The sequence below is a fragment of the Oryza sativa genome, chromosome 9, assembly GCF_034140825.1.
Source record: "Oryza sativa Japonica Group chromosome 9, ASM3414082v1".
Taxonomy (NCBI): Eukaryota; Viridiplantae; Streptophyta; class Magnoliopsida; order Poales; family Poaceae; genus Oryza; species Oryza sativa.
The window spans coordinates 10,562,700-10,579,825 of NC_089043.1; the positions used below are offsets into that span (position 1 = coordinate 10,562,700).

Here is a 17,126-nt window from a genome sequence, read left to right on the forward strand (position 1 = left end):
AACGGTTAAACGGTGCGTTATTTGCAAAAAAAATTCTATAAGAAAGTTGCTTTAAAAATCATATTAATCTTTTTTAAAAAAAATAAACTGATACTTAATTAATCATGTGCTAATAAGTTGCTCCCAACACAAGAAAATACAACTATATAGGCCTTGTTTAGTAGACCTCCAACTCCTAAATTTAGGGCCATTTTTGATACCAATTGTTTGGCAATTCAAATAGTAGTTTGATTGGTTTGGATTAGAGCCAAAGCATTGGCAATGCCCATACTTGATTTGGTAGCACTCTAGAATTTTCTTCACTATAAAAAGCATATTGGTAGCAAATGGTAGCAAACCAAACACATATTATATGAACTCTACCCTATCAAAAAATTGGTAGTACTAAAATTTGCCTATATTTTGGCACTACAATTGAATTGGTAGGATAGAGAACCAAATAGACTCTTACTTATAAGGGTTGAGTCTAGAGTGAAGTTGTGAAGCTGTCTAAACCTAGCTCTACCTCTCTAGTTCATTTTGCAAGAGAGCTTCACCCAGCTCCGCTTCCATTTTAAGTGAAACTCCCATACTATTAGTAAGCAACCAGCAGCATTCTGGTAAGCTCACCGCCTCTAGCTTGGGCCAGAAAAAAAAAAAGCTAACCCCAAAAAAGAAAAAAAGGGGCAGAATGGTGGTAACCTTACCGCGCCCGAAACCCTTGTCCCCCACCCGACCCGCCCCTCCCCGCACGCGCGCACCTCCCGCCTCCTCCCTTCCTCCGCCTCCGCGCCCTAGAACCTTCCAGAAGCGGCGGCCAAGGCGGCGTGGAAGCTCCAGGTGCGCGCCACCCCGCCCTCCGGAACCTTCTGGAAGCTCTCGGGGAGGGGGGAAGAGGTGGGTGGGTGGGAGGATGGGGACGTCGGATCTGGACCGGCAGATCGAGCAGCTGAAGCGGTGCGAGCCGCTGACGGAGGCGGAGGTCAAGGCGCTCTGCCTCAAGGCCATGGAGATCCTCGTCGAGGAGAGCAACGTCCAGCGCGTCGACGCCCCCGTCACGGTGACCGCCCCCCTTCCCCCACCCTTCCCCTTCCATCTCAGTTTCGTTCGATTCGCTTCTGACGATTTTTGGGCGATTACGATGAGCTTTGCTGATGAGGAGTAAGAAGAATTCGATTCTACTGGTTTCGGTAGCTGGATTTGTGGGCGTAACTCCCCTGTGATTGTGATGAGCTCGTGCTTGGATTACGGTTCTAGGGTTTGCCTGTATCCACTGGATATGCTTGTATCATCGTCCTTAGGATTGTGGTTTTGCGAGGAAAATGTTAGACTTTCTTGCTGCGTCGTTGGGGAGAATGCTGCTGTAATGTGTATGCTTAGCTCGATGGTTATGCTTATGTAATGTCCCGATTTATTGGGAGGCATATCTATATTCTTTTTTCCTGTTCAGTTCCAGGGCTTTGGTGAAAATTGCTGGTATTGTGTGTGCAGCAATGTGGTGGTTTGGGTATTTAGTGCATTTTTGTGCTTGATTGCTGGTGTACTAGTTGAATTGGTCACACTTTCCATGATTTGAAATGGTTCATGGAAGTGTGTAAGTACCCTAGAGATCTCAAGTGCTGAGGATTTTTCCACATTTTGCGATTTGGATTCTTGCATGTTTTAGTAACTTAGTTTGTTGTATTTATTTGTTTACCTAATTGTTTGATCTGACAGCAATTATTGGAACATGAAAGGCTGTAACTTCTACTCGATTAAATCCTTGAAATCAACTTCTTTTAGAATTGCAGCCGACCTGATTGTATCTGCATTGTTTGGAAGATTTAGGGCCTGTTTGGCACAGCTCCAGCTCCAGCTCCACCTCTCTTGGAGCTAGAGCCCAGCCAAACAGTTTCAGCTCTACCTAAAATGGGAGTGGAGCTGGGTGAAGCTCTCTCATAAAATGAACTAGAGAGGTGGAGCTGGGTTTGGGCAGCTCCACAACTCCACTTCAGACCCAATTCCTGGAGTTAAATTTAGGAATTGGAGACTTATTTCTATGAGGAACTGGTAACTTGGTTCAGTGAATACATGCAACAACTATTCACTCCAGCATACATGTGTTTATCCAACATTCCAACCATTAAACACTGCACAGCTGCGTGAGTTTATATGCAGATGATAAGTATATAGATAGATTGTTCCACTAACTTGAAATCTTGAATCTACAATTTTGTTTGCAGCAGCATTTGCTTGCAGAATAAAGCTAGAGTAGTGTTGTTATTTTTACGCTGTCTTTTTGTAATGACTTTCTCTGTCTGGTTGTATTTTATTCTGAAAATTATGTTGATACAGCTGCCATTTTCTACTTGGTTAACTTAAAGCTACAGCTTCCATTAATTCTTGTAAACACATTTCTCTTGGAATTCTTGTAAAGCTGGGATAAAGCTACAGTGGGCTCCATCATTTTTCCAAAAGACAAGCTCCATAGCCTGGCAGTCGTTCTTTCTCTTGAAATAGTGTCAAACTGAATTAACTTAATATTCTGAAGATTAGATACAGCTGCCATTTTTCTACTTGATTTCATAAGTTAAATCATTCTAGCTCTTTGCAAAAGCATTATATGAAACATGATCTAATCTTATTTTTGTTGTATTGGCGCACAAGAAAGCATTGATTAGGCACGAATTGCGGTTAAATGATATGTATTGGATGGAAGGATGGTAAATTAATGTAAAAGCAACTTTTATTATCAAACAAAGCTAGAGTCCTGAAATGATTTATATTGTAAAATAGAGGAGTTTTGGACTTGCACAATAGCATATCAGTCCCACATAGGTAGGGTAATCCAGTCTCCCAACCTCATGGTAGAATTTTATTGACTGAACACAACCTAATAACCCAAAATAACCAGTTAATGCCAAGCTTAGTTGCAAAGCATACTTGCATCATGTAATTGGAACATTCTTCCTGGGTCATTATCCTAGTGTTAATGGGGGTATGATACAGCAAATATCTTACTACTGGATATTTCATTAGTTATTTCTCCATAAGTTCAGAAAAAATGTTATTGCGCTAAGTAATATTTTTCTGCTGCACTCAGATATGTGGAGATATTCATGGACAATTCTATGACATGAAAGAACTATTCAAAGTTGGGGGTGACTGCCCAAAGACAAACTACTTGTTCCTTGGGGATTTTGTTGATCGAGGATTTTATTCTGTTGAAACATTTTTGCTTCTGTTGGCCTTAAAGGTATGCTGTTGACACTTTTAAGAATTTTTGGTGTATCTACTTGTTTGTATCTTGCAATATATGTTGATGCTATTCTCCAAAGAAATTGTAAGGAGTACACATGCAATTACCATGCTTTTAGTGTTTATACAGATAAATTAAGGAAAATGGTCACAATGCTCCTCATGTATAGCTGGGTATATGACCTAGTTAAGTAGAAACCTGTTTTTGGAACAATGGCTGATGGCCAGATTGAAATCGTAACATACAAATTTATGCTGATTCCATGAAACCTCTATATTGTGGAATAACATGAGTTAATTATAATATCTCTAATTATAGATAACTTCTTTTGCTAGAATAGATTTGCAGAGTATATGTTGACTATTATTTGCAATAATGCCTAGCTTGAATTGGGGCGAATATTTTAGTAATGTCATTTGCACCTGATTTATGTATTGAATGTATAACTGTAAGGTTGTTAAATGTTAACTACAAACTCAGCCACCCACTAGCCATTTCTATTCATGAAAAAGCTAAAAAAATAAGTGATATAAATGAAACTATAATTCAGTCATCAACAAGAAAATAAAAAAGAATGTATCTAGAACTAACCTGATTTGCTAGAAAACCCTGGAAGGATGAAAAACTAACATAAACAATTGATATCCTAAACAGTTGTTCTGTTTGAAGTTTCAAGTTCATGTTATTTAGTTACCCATCCTAACTGCTGTGGTAAATATGCATACAGGTTAGATACCCAGATCGTATAACTTTAATACGAGGAAACCATGAGAGCAGACAGATTACACAAGTAAGGAATCCTTTTAAGCTCATACTACACTAATGTTATGAAAAAAAATATCTTGTCATTGAGCTTATGCATTCTCTGCAGGTCTATGGTTTCTATGATGAGTGTCTTCGTAAATACGGCTCAGTGAATGTCTGGAGATATTGCACAGATATATTCGACTATTTAAGGCAACTTTCTTACTTTTTTTGTTATGAATTAAGAATTTTGCTTCTTTAGTTTAAAATATACAAAAACTGATTGCAGCTTATTTCTCCCTTCAGTTTGTCTGCACTCATTGAGAACAAAATATTTAGTGTCCATGGAGGCCTTTCTCCTAATATTACAACTCTTGATCAGGCAAGTTATTCTCCATTTTTATTTTTAATTTATGCATTCTATTTCTGTTATTGACATATCATGTACCCTCCAACAGATAAGAGTAATAGATCGCAAGCAAGAAGTACCTCATGATGGGGCCATGTGTGACCTTCTTTGGTCTGATCCAGAGGATGCTGTAGATGGTTGGGGATTAAGTCCACGAGGTGCAGGATTCCTATTTGGTGGAAATGTTGTTTCTTCTTTTAACCACACAAACAACATAGACTATATTTGCCGTGCTCATCAACTAGTCATGGAAGGGTTTAAGTGGATGTTCAATAACAAGATTGTCACTGTATGGTCTGCTCCTAACTACTGCTACAGGTACCTTATTATTCAGCTAACATTATAATTATTTTTGAAGTGATCAATCCTGTATATTTTATCTGTTGACAATGATCAGATGGTCCATGTTTGTTTTGATCACTAGTACTACCCAAAATGGGTTGGGAATGGATTGGCTTGCAGGCAATGAGGATCAGATGGGGGTATACTGATTGTGTGAAAAAATAAAAAGATCGATAACATAAGATGGTCTATTGTTCTATTAATATCTCGAACAAAGCTATTTATGGTTTCTACTGTTCTGATCTTTTTGTATATTATTATGTTTGGGTTGCTAAAAATAACCTTTGTGTGGGCTATGCTTTTGCAGATCTGTGATTCTTGTATTTTAATCCCCTCACAGTGTTCTTAACCCTTTGAAATTGTCAGGTGTGGCAATGTTGCTGCAATCCTAGAGCTTGATGAGAATTTGAATAAGCAGTTCCGTGTATTTGAAGCTGCCCCACATGTATGTGTTAACGACCTTTATCATTACCTCTTGAACACATTATTGATTAGCATCTAAATTTGCCCATATGTGCATTCAGGAATCAAGAGGTGTTCCTGCAAAGAGGCCAGCGCCAGATTACTTTCTGTGAGGCCGCAGATTCAGCAGTGGGTACAGCGTATCCTGCAAACAAGCACCGGCGGATTAAGTCTTGCGAGCTCCCATTTTCTGAGATGAGCTGAGCTCATGCTTTACAAGACTCTTAAGCCAGGAGTGCTTTCGAGATGTATAAATTGATTTTATGTCCCCAGTCCTATCATTTGTAAGCCAAGAGAGTGGCTCACATTTGAGCTTGAGAAAATGCCCCTGTGAAGGGAGTGGTGTAGATGAGGCCACTCCTTTGATTCCATGGGTGTGCGTTGGTCCATGATGTAAAATTTTGTTGCTAGCCCGTTTGCCCCCTAGGAAATCCTGTGCTGGAGAATGATATGCAAATGCTGTGCCTGAGTATTTATTGTTGTCAGAATGCAAATGCAGGAAGTTTTGTAGTTGGCATTTGTACAAACTGTCCGAAGAATGCATATCCATTCCTGCTAGGAAATGCCAGTATGTGATGGTAGAATGGTTCTTGTGTTTCTGTTTGTTCCTTTATCTGTGTAAGCTAAGCTGCTTATAAAAAAATATGAAACGGATAGAGTAGCTACTTATAAAAGCTCAGCGTTCAAATGGAATGGTAGTTGCGAATCGTAGATTGTCAAAATGCCATCTACTGTGACAATAAGGGCTCTTCTTCTTCTTTTTACAAGGGCTATGTGATGATCTATGGGCAAATTTTTTGAATAATATTTTTAATAGCCTTGGGAGACTAAGTCAGAAAAAAAAAAGTAGTCATGTCACATGCCTAAAACCAATTGCTGAGAAGCAAACGGGAACAAGGCCCCCAAAAAACCAAAACTCCATGGATGTCTTTGGGTTGGCTGTAGAGGGAACGGTTAAGAAAAAAGATAGAATCACTTTTCTCTGATCGGTCCATCAACGTGGTCAACTTGTTATATCAGGGCACCGCCGGAAGAGGACAAAGTTCTTAAGGAAAGGCTAAAATTGAACAGATCTTCAAACGGCTCCTCCATGAAGGTTAAGACGTCGAGAACGCTGCTGTCACCCATCCTCAGGGGCATACCTATTAAGGCCAACAAGGGTCCTTGGACACCGGTAAAAAATTTCTTTACAGATATAAGCTATGTATTTGTCACATCCTAATTTTCGTTTTAGGATTTATAAATTATTTAATAAATTATTATTAGAATTTATATTAAATGTTCATTAATTTACAAGTGAAGTTAAATGTGGAAAATAAAATTTTCTAAATATAAAGCATGGATGGATTTAATTTTTATTAAATTCTCCATGGTTAATTATACTCTCTGGAATTTTCTCGGATTTTTCGGAGCTCAATTCCTAATTTTAATCATATAAAGAACATTTCAGTAATTATCCGCATATTAAATTAATCATTAAATGGTATGATTATAATTTTTTTAAGTACTTTGAGTGTCCAAGTATTTTCAGGACTTTTCTTGAAATTATTTGAGCATTGGAAGTATTTTTAACAATTCAAAGATCATTTCAGTGATTATTTTAATTGGAAAAGGTTTTTAAATCTTCTCCTAAGCCGTTGGGCTGATTTCAGCCCAACATCTCTCTCCCTCGCGCGCGTGCTGTGCAGCCCAAGCCGGCCCAAGTCAAGTTGCTCTGTTCTGTTCTCAGCCAACCTAAAAAGTCTAATTTGCCTCCCTCGACACTGTTCATCTTCTACCTCTAGCAGCCGAACTGAGACCGAGTGGGCTCGGTTTTTCCCCTCCAAATCCGACCTTTTCTCTTGTGTTTTCCTAAAATTAGTTGAGGGGAAATATTTCCTTTATCCTCCTCTATCCTTTCCCCCAACAATCGGACTTTATCCCGAAGAAATCAACGCGGAATCGAATTCGTTTTCGAGTTTATCTCTCCAACTAACCCTCGGATTTTCCGGCTCAAATCCTCTCGTTTGGAGTCCGATCTCTCTAATCCAAGGCTATAAAAAGGACCCCCTAGTCGCCCTCTTTCGTTTGTCCCATCTCCCGAGTTCTCTCGTGCTCCGTAGCGCCGCCGCCACGCCGAGCAAGCCGCCGCCGTCGCCGGCCGACGCCCAGCCGCGCCGCGCCGTCGATTCCGTCGTCGCCGCCGCTTCCCCTCGCCGCCGTTAGGTGCGCACGGAGGTGAGGAACCTCGGCCGCCCTCTCCCCGCTGTCGCTGGTCGCCGGAGACCCGTCGCCGCCGTAGACCGAACCGCCGCCGCCGCACAAGCTCGCCGCCGGCCGTCATCCGTCGTTCGTCGCGTTGGTGAGTATCGTTGAGATCGCGTCGTCGTCCTCTACGCGTAGGTGCCCTCCAAAAGTCCGGCCGAGTCTCCTAGCGCCGGCGAGGTCGTCGCCTATGTCGAGCCGACGTTGATGATGTCATCATGACGTCATATTCCCTTTTTTCTCGGTTTTCTTTTTAGATGAAAATCGATTAAACTTCGGAAATTCATAACTAAATCATCGTAACTCGGATTCGAGTGGTTCAAGTTGCTAAATTTTTCTAAAATCAATATCTACATGTTAAAAATATCCACATGTACTGTTTATGCTTTTTTTTTAACTGTTTTGTTGATTTTGTTCATTTGCTTTAGTTTTCCGATGTTCCGGAGGAGAGCGTTTTCGTTGAGGAAGGTTCGGAAGTGTTTGCGGAAGTTCAAGGCAAGTCACACAGATCCCAAACAACCCTTTGAGCATGTTGAACCTATTTAAAGCTAATGTTTTATTTCAACTTATGCATTATTTTCGAATGTCATCGGGTGGTTGAGACTTTCCCAAATTAATTAATGGCCGAAGATGACTTTATTTTTCTATGGGTTATAATTTGATTAGCTAGAACCTTATATATTGGTTTGGTTCAGCTAAATGATATATATATATATATATATATATATATATATATATATATATATATATATATATATATATATATATATATATATATATATATATATATATATATATATATAATTGCTTAGCCATGCTTAGAAACATTAGCTAATTAATGGGATAAATCATAAATCATCTTACATTATTAATTATGGTTATATTTAATGGTAGCTCACGATGGTTAATCGTGTAATGTTAATTAATTGAGAATTAAAACCTGTTTAAGGTGGGTTGTGAGCACATGGTTTTGAAGGTCGTGCTCATGGCAATTAAGGACCGGTTCGCGAGCTACTGTTGTGAAACATTAACTGTGCCAACCACAAGCCAGCGTAGGCAACGGCTTTACCTTTTGTATAGCATGATTCATTACGGGGCACCAGACTGAGAAGCGGCGAGAAGTCCGTGGGGGTCGTTGGGGAGTCTATGCCTCTAGTTATATTTATAGATTATGATCCAGGAATGGTGCACTGTGGTGAGTTGTGTTGTGCAGGGGGTATTGTCACAGCCTCTATTCGGGTACTTTCCGGTATCGCGACGCATGGTAGACATGATGTTGAGGCTGTGTCTTGTGGGTACAGTGGTACATCTCTGGCCAGAGTAAAACTATTCGAATAGCCGTGCCCGCGGTTATGGGCGGGTATAACAATGTTTTTCGTGATTAGTCTCACACTACTCATTAATGGTAATAATGTGATAATTAATTTGACTCCTGGTTTGGAATGGATAATTCCTGGTTTGGAGGTTTGATCTGTATGACCGGGGTTGGTTGTTCAGGTTTGGTTGGGCCTATGCAGCCTGGGTGTGCTGTTCAGTGTTGATTAATATTGATGATTAATTACTTTACTATTTTACAAATTCTCAACTCTTTGCTAAATGCTGCTTTCGCGAATGAACCCTATATTATGCCATCCTTTGGTATACTTGTGCACTTGCATATTTGCTGTGTGGCTTGTTGAGTATGTCATATGCTCATTCTTGCAATAATCAATCAAATCTCAGTTGAAGAAAAAGGATCCAGAAGGAGAAGACGTTTGGCTTATACCCCAGTTGAGCTGCCTGTGGGAGTGGAGCTGAAGCCATCGCTAGACCGTTAATTCCGCTGCTGTTTTCTTTTCTTTTGTAAGTATGTAACGTTATTATTATGATAGATTTGTATATTAAATTGTCAGTTTGTGTACCTCGGCTGATTCCTGGACGAGGGTTTTATGCACAAATAAGTTTGGAAATTACTAGTGAATTTCCGGACGTGACAGTATATATACCATGTGGAACATCCCAACCAAGTTAAATTGGACATCTGAGAATGTTGCTTTATGAGTCAGATGAGCATAATGGCCCTTAGTAATTTTCATTCTGGCTTTGCCACTGCTCATCCTGGAAAGCCAGGATGTGATTTTCACCTAAAGATTCCATCAAAGAGAAATGTTTTCACAACAACATCACCAAAGAGTGTCGTGGCACCCTAAAGTATCATCATTGTTGGCCTTGAACAGGCTAGGTTTTCGCATGATCGTGCTTTCTTAGAAAAAAAATACCCAGTTAAGGTTACTTGAAATAATCTAGTAAGATCTTTTTGCGAGAGTTTCTAGCATCTATGTTCTTAGCTTCTAGAATTTAACAATTCTTAAATCTCTAGATCCTCAAATAAAGTAGAGTTGTAGTTTAAACTGTTTTGCTCCACGGCTTGTATGCATGATACATGATTAAGCGAAAAAAAGAGATTGTATATAGTTTTGTTTTCTGGTGCAAAACTGTGAAATTTTTAAAATAAATATAAATTAAGATATATAATTCAAATTTGTCAATGGGTTATACTCCTGTCTGCATTTTTATTTTATTTAATTAAATTAAAGATATTATAATTCCTCATTTGTGCTCGCGTTCCATCTCGTGTAGTGCGGATCTCTCCTTTTTGTTCTTGTGGGCCCCACTTGTCATTCTCTCGGCGAAAAAAAAAATCCTCTTCTCATCTCCTCCCTCCGAGTCATTTCCCGCACCGCCGCCTCCACTTCACCCGCCTCGCCGCCGCCATCGCCGACGTCGCCGCCGCCGTCGCTGCGGCGAGCTTCCCGTCCGGCAGGCCGATGGACACCGTGGGCGCCCGCCTGAGCCGCTCGTCGACGCGGTACGGCCCCGTCGGGAACACCGCCTCCTCCTTCAGCGGGCCCGTCAGGAAGTGGCGCAAGGCCTGGGTCCCCATCGCCGCCGGCGGGGCGGGGTACGCCGGGATGATGGGCCCCATGGGTGTCTCCAGGGGGAACAAGGTGGTGCTGTTCAGGTGGGCGCCGGTGAACGGCGGCGCGGCCGGGGGTGGCGGTGGCAGCGGCGACGGCGACGAGTCGGCAGCGGTGGCGGCCACCAGGCGGCGCTTCGTTCCGGTGAGGCTTCTTCTTGGCTCCGTAGATTGGCTCGCTGCATTGTTTGTGTTTGGGTCCGATTTGCTTGGCATTTAGGTTTTCTCCATTTCTTAGGATTTCGATTTTGGTTAAAAAAAAACTAGGGTGGGGAGGGATAATTCCAGTTTGTGATTGGATGAACATTTTACACTTAATCTGCGCAATTAGATTCGAGAAGCTGGTCTTATGAAAATCTGTTGGTTAATGTGCTAGGCAGCTAGGGTTTGGTCATCAACTTGGGTTTTACTAGGGTTTATAGTGGTGTAATTCTTTTCTTATAATCTTCTAGGGGTTTCTTCCTCTTCCTTTCCTTGGGGCTAGTGCTAGTTTAATTTAGTGATAGTTGGCTATGCAATTTCATGGTCTGAATCCTCAGGGGTCTAATCTTGGCCATGTAGTTAGGAATGTAAAAGGTTCATGACATCTCTGAATATAATCATTGCTTCATTGGGCTGATATTAGCATGAATACCATCCCATTATCTTAGTCGCGGGGCTATTGGCTGGATGCCTAGTTCATGCGTTCTACTCTGATCTGTAATATGATATAATTATGAAAGCACTCAATTATTCAATAGGGCTTAGTTTTATTTGTCTTTCCTTAGTTGGTTGCCAATGATGTTTCTGTTCATGTTACATCTAGATCAGAGCTACTAGATGCACTCAAATTTGGAATATCAGATATTTGTGTACATGGAAAAAAAGTGCCTGCTACTAAGGAGTAGATAAATCTATTTATCCCCTTCAGCTATTGTTTCAGTCTAGTTCCTAAACCTCAACACACCCTCAGTTATCATTAGGATATCTCCCTCTTCCTCCCGTCTCCCTCCAGAAAATCTCATCATCCATTGCTGCGTACAGATCTCCTACCAGGTCAAAATTTTCCCCTCTGCCTTCCCATCCAGGAACAGAGTGAGAAGCAATCCCAGCAGGAGTTGCTGCGGCCTTGAGCTCGTGACCATGGACCTACCAGTATTTTATGGAAGATTTGGTTTCCTGGTACATCATCCTATCATATCTTCGATGGCAACATGTATGAGCTGAACGGATTGCCTAAACAGAGGAGCAGCATCGGTACTACTGTAGGAAGCAAAAGCTGAAACTAGCCAAATTAGATCTAATAAAATAAGCATCCTTGAAGCCCACGAAAATGGTTTAAGAGTGGAAAATATAGATTCAGGCAAAGAGAAAAACTGTCTGTTTATTCCCCACTCTATCCAATTCCTCTGCTAAAGCATAGAAACAAAGGGAGGATAGAGGAAAGGAAATGGGAGCAAGAGGAAAATGTTGGAAGCTGACATGCTGGGCCTATTAGTTATGGGATTTTATAATTGAATCACTGTGGCTAAATTTGTCCATGTAGGCAGCACAGAGCCACAGACCATTCCTGACTGGATGCCATCTCAGCAAACCGTACAACAGAAGTGCTCCCTCTTCTGTTCATATAATTGAATAGTCTCTAAATTTTAATAATTTCTTATCGCGGAACAATTTCATGTAATCCCATCCTGATTCCTGAGCTGTAACTATCCAACTATTTGTATATAATAGTTACACTTACATATGTTATGTGGTCAGTGGTCGCCTCTTCTCCTTAGTGTTGAAATAACTAATACAGGATCTGTTGTGACCAATTAAATCAATATATGCTTCTGAACATTATTCCCCTCCCACTCAACAGTATATTCAGTTTCTCATGTTCTTTTAATTCCTTTGTTTTCAGGGACTATCAGTTTACCCCTGCTATGTCAAAGAATTTTTCAAATTTTCCATGTAAATTTTCTTTCTGAAAAGCCATGCAACTCATATATTTATGTATCCTCTTTCAGGCTTCAGGCGTGGCACAAAATTCTACCAAGAAGAGCGGCAGCACCGAGCTGAATTTGAACCTTGGGTTGGAAGATCCAGATGACGACAGCGATGCTGATCTGAGCGCAGAAGAGCAACGTGACAGTGGAAGTAACCAACGCTCAGACAACAGACTGAAGAGAAAAGCCTTTTAACCGCCCAGTCCTTTGATGATGAGAACGTACGTGGTCATGCGAGGCCACTCATGTAATCTTATTAGCATCTATCTCCTAGCTCTTAGCTTGTGTTAGGCATTAGCAATTGTGTATTGTAGTCCAGAACAATGCATTAGCCAGTTGTAGTCTTATTAGCATCTTATGCCAATATGCCCCCTTCCATGAGCTGATGATGTAGCAACATGTTATTACACCAAGTGTTAATGCATGAACTTGTCAGATTGGAAATAGGGTTTGTAACCTGGTGCAAATAGCAGCCTTTGCACAAGTGTTATCTTGCTAGCCTGCTAGTATTAGTAATGGTTTGCCTTTGGTGATTGCATTTGGCTTTTCCATGTTTCCTTTTTATGAGCTGCATTTTTTCCATTTTTTTGTATAATAGAGTTGTGCATCTAGTTATGTTCTGAAAGATGGTTTGCTTGGCCAGAGCATGTTTGGAGAACATGAATCTCATGTGAAAACTTATAATTATCACAATACTCCCTCCGTCTCATAAAAAAAAAATCAACTTCTGATTATGAATCTGGACATAGACATAAGTTCGTAGTAAGAAGTTTTTTTATTAGAGGGAGGGAGTAGGTTGTAATAAATGTTCCGTTTAAGCAAGCATGCTCTGCTGTAGCTGACATGACGTCGAAATACAAATACGCACTTGCATATACAAGTTAAAAAAAAACACTTTGCTGCAGCATCACTTGCAAAAACACAATTGTCATTGCTTACAGTGCAATAGCTTGTGCTGGTTAGAACAAAAAATAACGCTCCTCTTATCTTACATGGCTCATCCTCATCTCCAGGACCAAAATGGGACATCGTTCCAACTATCTCGTTAAGTGAAGTAACAGCAGCAAACTTAAACCTCACTCGATTTCTGCTCAGAATTTTCTGCTGCCTCCTCCGTGGTCGTGGGGCCTCCCTCTGTAACACCGACTTCTGCAGGGCGCAGAACACGGTCATGTAGCATGTAGCCCACCTGAAATCACATTTTTTTCGTCATGAATACTGGCAGCAAGAAGATAAATATGCCTTTATCTGAGGAGACAGACAACAATCTACTTGCAATAGACAGGCTATATTTTCATACGTCTGATTCCAGGGCATGTCACGGAATCATATTAAAGATGGGACTTCAGGCTGAAACAGTGAAATGATTGACACGCAGAACCAAACACCTTACTTCAACAGGTATATGCCAGCATTAAAAATATAAGAAACTCTAAGAGAGTAAATAAAACAAGATCATAAACCATCACATTCTAAGGTGAGCAGAGATACAGATGAGATCAAAACAGTAGGGAAGTTAACATCCATACCATAACATGTAACTAACCACCAGTGACTACTATTCTGTCGAAGTTATGACAGGAGTTCCTAAAATAGTTCATCAAGATTACTGCACTAGCTTCCAAAGAAATGGTTGGGTATTCGAATAGGTACGTATCCAGCACAATTCAAGAAAACAGTGCCAAATTGTTCAGATACACTAGGTGACATAATAAGTGCACATCAGGTGACGGAACAATATCATGCATTTAATGTTCAGAAACGCCCTTCAAGCAAATTGTTCGAACTTTACACAAATGGTCACACAACTATAATGGTGGTGCTTCTAAAGAGCATTGACAAATTACCCCAAAAAAATTCAAAATAAGAGGATTTCAACCAATCCAACAGAAGAATACAATCATAGATCATGATTAACGCTTAACCACAAGATGCTTAGGTTCCCCACAATATGCAGAAACATGGATATCAGAAAATGCACGATTCCATACCTTTACAACAGAAGCTACAGTTCCTGAAGGTTTCGAGGGGTCAGGAATTTGAAAGATTGCACAATGTCTACTAGGATCAAATTTCTCATTCAAAGGATCAAACTTTTCAACTCCAAACTTCTTAAAAACCTGTTCAATTTTGAAGGCATAGATTGAATACAGGGTACACTGTCAGTTTCATCATACATTAGTGGGAATATTGGTTGAGAGAAATGCTACTAAAAGGCATTGTACACAAGTTTCAAAATCAAAGCATAAATTATAATATCCGCAACAGATTACCTCACCAAGTTGTTTATCTGTCATGTCCACACCCTCCAACAGTGTTTTTAGTAGTGGAACAGCTCCAGTAGAATCTTTAGATGTATCTATTTTTGAGAAGCTTTCCTTAACAACAGATGATGCTCTAGTCAAATTGTCAGCGACATCTAACAGGCTCTTGGAGAAATTCTGCATATATAATTGCCATAGACTATATAAGCAAGAATTAACAGTTTAAATGCAACTGAATGTACATATAAAGTATATAACAGCATCTACGTGATTTGAAATTTCAAGATGGAGGTGCATAGGTAAAGACAACAGACCTGCACAGCATACTTTTTTGAGTTCTCAGATTCACGCTTTGTCCTAGCTATGACATTTTCCATTTCTGCATAACTTCGCAAAACCTTGTCCTTCATATCATTGATTTCTTCATCTTTTGACTTCAACAATCCATCCTTCTCAAGAACTAGCTGCACCAGATCCTCCTTTGACAAATCAACGTCTTCAGTGCCTGAATCAGGAAATGCAGTTCATTTAGAACCTCACTTCTTATAGGCTTATGCCATGGGACATGGAGTTCTGTGAACCTATCTTGTCATGTTTTCTCAATTGAACATGAACTACCTTCATTTGACACATTTGTGGAATTCTCCTGGTCCTTGCGTTGGTTTTCCTCCTTATCACTTAGTTCCGGGGAAGTGGATGAAAATCCAAAACGTTGAAAAATGGTGGTTGAGTATCTCAAGGGCTGATTCAACATATATGGGACCTGCTTGTCAAAAAAGTACGTAACCAAATTAAGAATATAAAGGATATGACAATGTCTTCCAGTTATAACTGACACCGTTCAAGTTATATTGTGTGTGGGTTGGGGGCAGGGAACCTCACAAAATAAACGATGAGAAAGTAACTTTATTTTTAAAAATAAAAAGCATGAGCTCTGCTAATTCTTTGCTACAAGAGCATAAAAATACAAAGGTGCAGGTGTGATTCAAGAAAGTGATACATCCAGAACAAGTTGATCCAGTTGCTGATGGCTATCCACCTGCTTCCAACTAACTATTTATTCTTTTATCATGGCAATGACTGCTGAAGTTAGTGATGAGGAGTCCTCAAAGATGCGCCGGTATTTGTGTTTACATATATGCAAGCATGAGTAGTAAGTTCAGGTTGAATCCCCAAAATATTTAGTGGACTCAGTGTTGCATAGTGGAAGTGTATGTTAACTGAATGGCTATGATACAATGGTGTACCAACCATTCATAGTATATAAAATACACTCAAGTCTTCTTCTTGAATAATAATCGTAATTACTAAAAAAAATGAGGTATCGTCCAACTTCCCACTCCTGCTTGTATCAGAGCTGGTGCAGCATTGCAACAAAGATACACTTATGAAATAAAATTGAGTATGGCGTAGTCATTCCTACGATGTATTATCGATCATGTTACAGAAGCAAACTATTCATACAAACAAATACTTGATCTCCATTAAACTATAATTTCTGACAATTACTAGTTTACTGAACATAATAATCTGCCACCCCTGCGACTTAAGGGCGGATTCTCTTCAAATTTCTCCATCACCATTATAAAATAATACGAATAGAACTCTAAAACCCTCCACAAAAACATCTATAGACAAATTTTCCACAGCGCAAGCCACCTGAAACGGCACATCCTAAAACCCTCCCAATCCCCCTTGTGACATCTCGGCGTGCGCAGAGGTGGCGAAGAAGAGCACATTAAAACTTCACAACAAGCACCACGAGAGGAAGCATAGAAGGATTCTCACCCCGAGCCACGGCTCCGCAGCCGCCGCCTTCGCCGCGGTCACCACGGGCAGCGACAGCGCCGCCGCCGGGCACCGCCGCCGCCTCGCGGCCGACGCCGCCACCGCGGCGACGCATTGCCTCGACGCCCGCGCGAGGAGGCGCGACGCCGCCACCATCTGGTCGGTCCCCCTCTACGTACGCCCGCGGCCGAGTCGAGGGGGGGAGGATCGGAGCGGCTCGGTTGGCGGCGGCGGCGGAAGCTTCTGGAAGAGAACGGCACAGCTTTAGCTTGCGAGAGGGGAAGAAGACGATGTTCGTGGAGGAGGAGGGGAAAATGACTGTTATGCCCATGGACATTTGGACACGGATGCGGTGTGTGTAGCCAATAGGTCCAGGGGTATTTGCGTCTTTGCACAGGGTGGTTCATGCCATCAACTTATCGCGCAAGAAGCTTTATTAAGAAAATGCGAATAGTAGGGAGTGATATAATTTGTCTAGCCCATCATTTTGTGGAGCTAGCCGGAAGATTATTGTGCGGTTCTCCAAAAGCTTTTTTAGATGTGTTCGTATTTGTATAGTGTTGTTTTATTATTATTGCGAGTATTAATCAGAGTAATAAGGTAATAGTATGAACAGTGAGATCATTAATTTACATTAACAAAGTAAGCGATGCCGGTAAAGAACTGCAACTTGTAAAACGAATCTAGGTGCTCCGGTTGTTTTGCTACAGAATGTTCTTGTGACAAGGGG

At 40.8% G+C, this 17,126-nt stretch overlaps 3 protein-coding genes and 1 long non-coding RNA gene across 6 annotated transcripts; 3 read left to right on the forward strand and 1 right to left on the reverse strand.

The window, feature by feature from the left end:
* The first annotated feature begins 732 nt into the window (after positions 1–732).
* LOC4346619 (serine/threonine-protein phosphatase PP-X isozyme 2) lies at positions 733–5,684 on the forward strand. Of its 3 annotated transcripts, none has more exons than XR_010734930.1 (8): positions 733–1,039; positions 3,062–3,214; positions 3,945–4,007; positions 4,089–4,174; positions 4,251–4,343; positions 4,420–4,688; positions 5,079–5,157; positions 5,237–5,684. XR_010734930.1 is itself a non-coding variant. In XM_066304093.1 (8 exons), the coding sequence occupies exons 1-8, from the start codon at positions 893–895 to the stop codon at positions 5,376–5,378; spliced, it is 1,032 nt and encodes a 343-aa protein (XP_066160190.1). In that variant the 5' UTR covers positions 733–892; the 3' UTR covers positions 5,379–5,684. The 3 variants fall into 3 exon arrangements, 2 of the variants coding, with proteins under 2 accessions (XP_066160190.1, XP_015612628.1); XM_066304093.1 differs by having other exon boundaries at positions 4,268–4,343; positions 5,079–5,174; XM_015757142.3 differs by having other exon boundaries at positions 4,268–4,343.
* Positions 5,685–6,943: 1,259 nt separating this feature from the next.
* LOC136351774 (uncharacterized) lies at positions 6,944–9,462 on the forward strand. Its single transcript, XR_010734931.1, has 3 exons — positions 6,944–7,515; positions 7,847–7,913; positions 9,141–9,462. It is a non-coding gene; the product is annotated as an uncharacterized lncRNA (long non-coding RNA).
* Positions 9,463–10,085: 623 nt separating this feature from the next.
* LOC4346620 (uncharacterized) lies at positions 10,086–12,788 on the forward strand. Its single transcript, XM_015757179.3, has 2 exons — positions 10,086–10,519; positions 12,366–12,788. The coding sequence occupies exons 1-2, from the start codon at positions 10,226–10,228 to the stop codon at positions 12,537–12,539; spliced, it is 468 nt and encodes a 155-aa protein (XP_015612665.1). The 5' UTR covers positions 10,086–10,225; the 3' UTR covers positions 12,540–12,788.
* A 431-nt stretch (positions 12,789–13,219) lies between these two features.
* On the reverse strand, positions 13,220–16,654 carry LOC4346621 (grpE protein homolog 2, mitochondrial). Its single transcript, XM_015757178.3, has 6 exons — positions 16,397–16,654; positions 15,227–15,371; positions 14,923–15,113; positions 14,618–14,785; positions 14,336–14,464; positions 13,220–13,533 (listed from the first exon to the last, which is right to left on the reverse strand). Exons 1-6 carry the CDS (start codon positions 16,550–16,552, stop codon positions 13,414–13,416), a joined length of 909 nt encoding a protein of 302 aa, XP_015612664.1. The 5' UTR covers positions 16,553–16,654; the 3' UTR covers positions 13,220–13,413.
* Between the last annotated feature and the right edge of the window lie 472 nt (positions 16,655–17,126).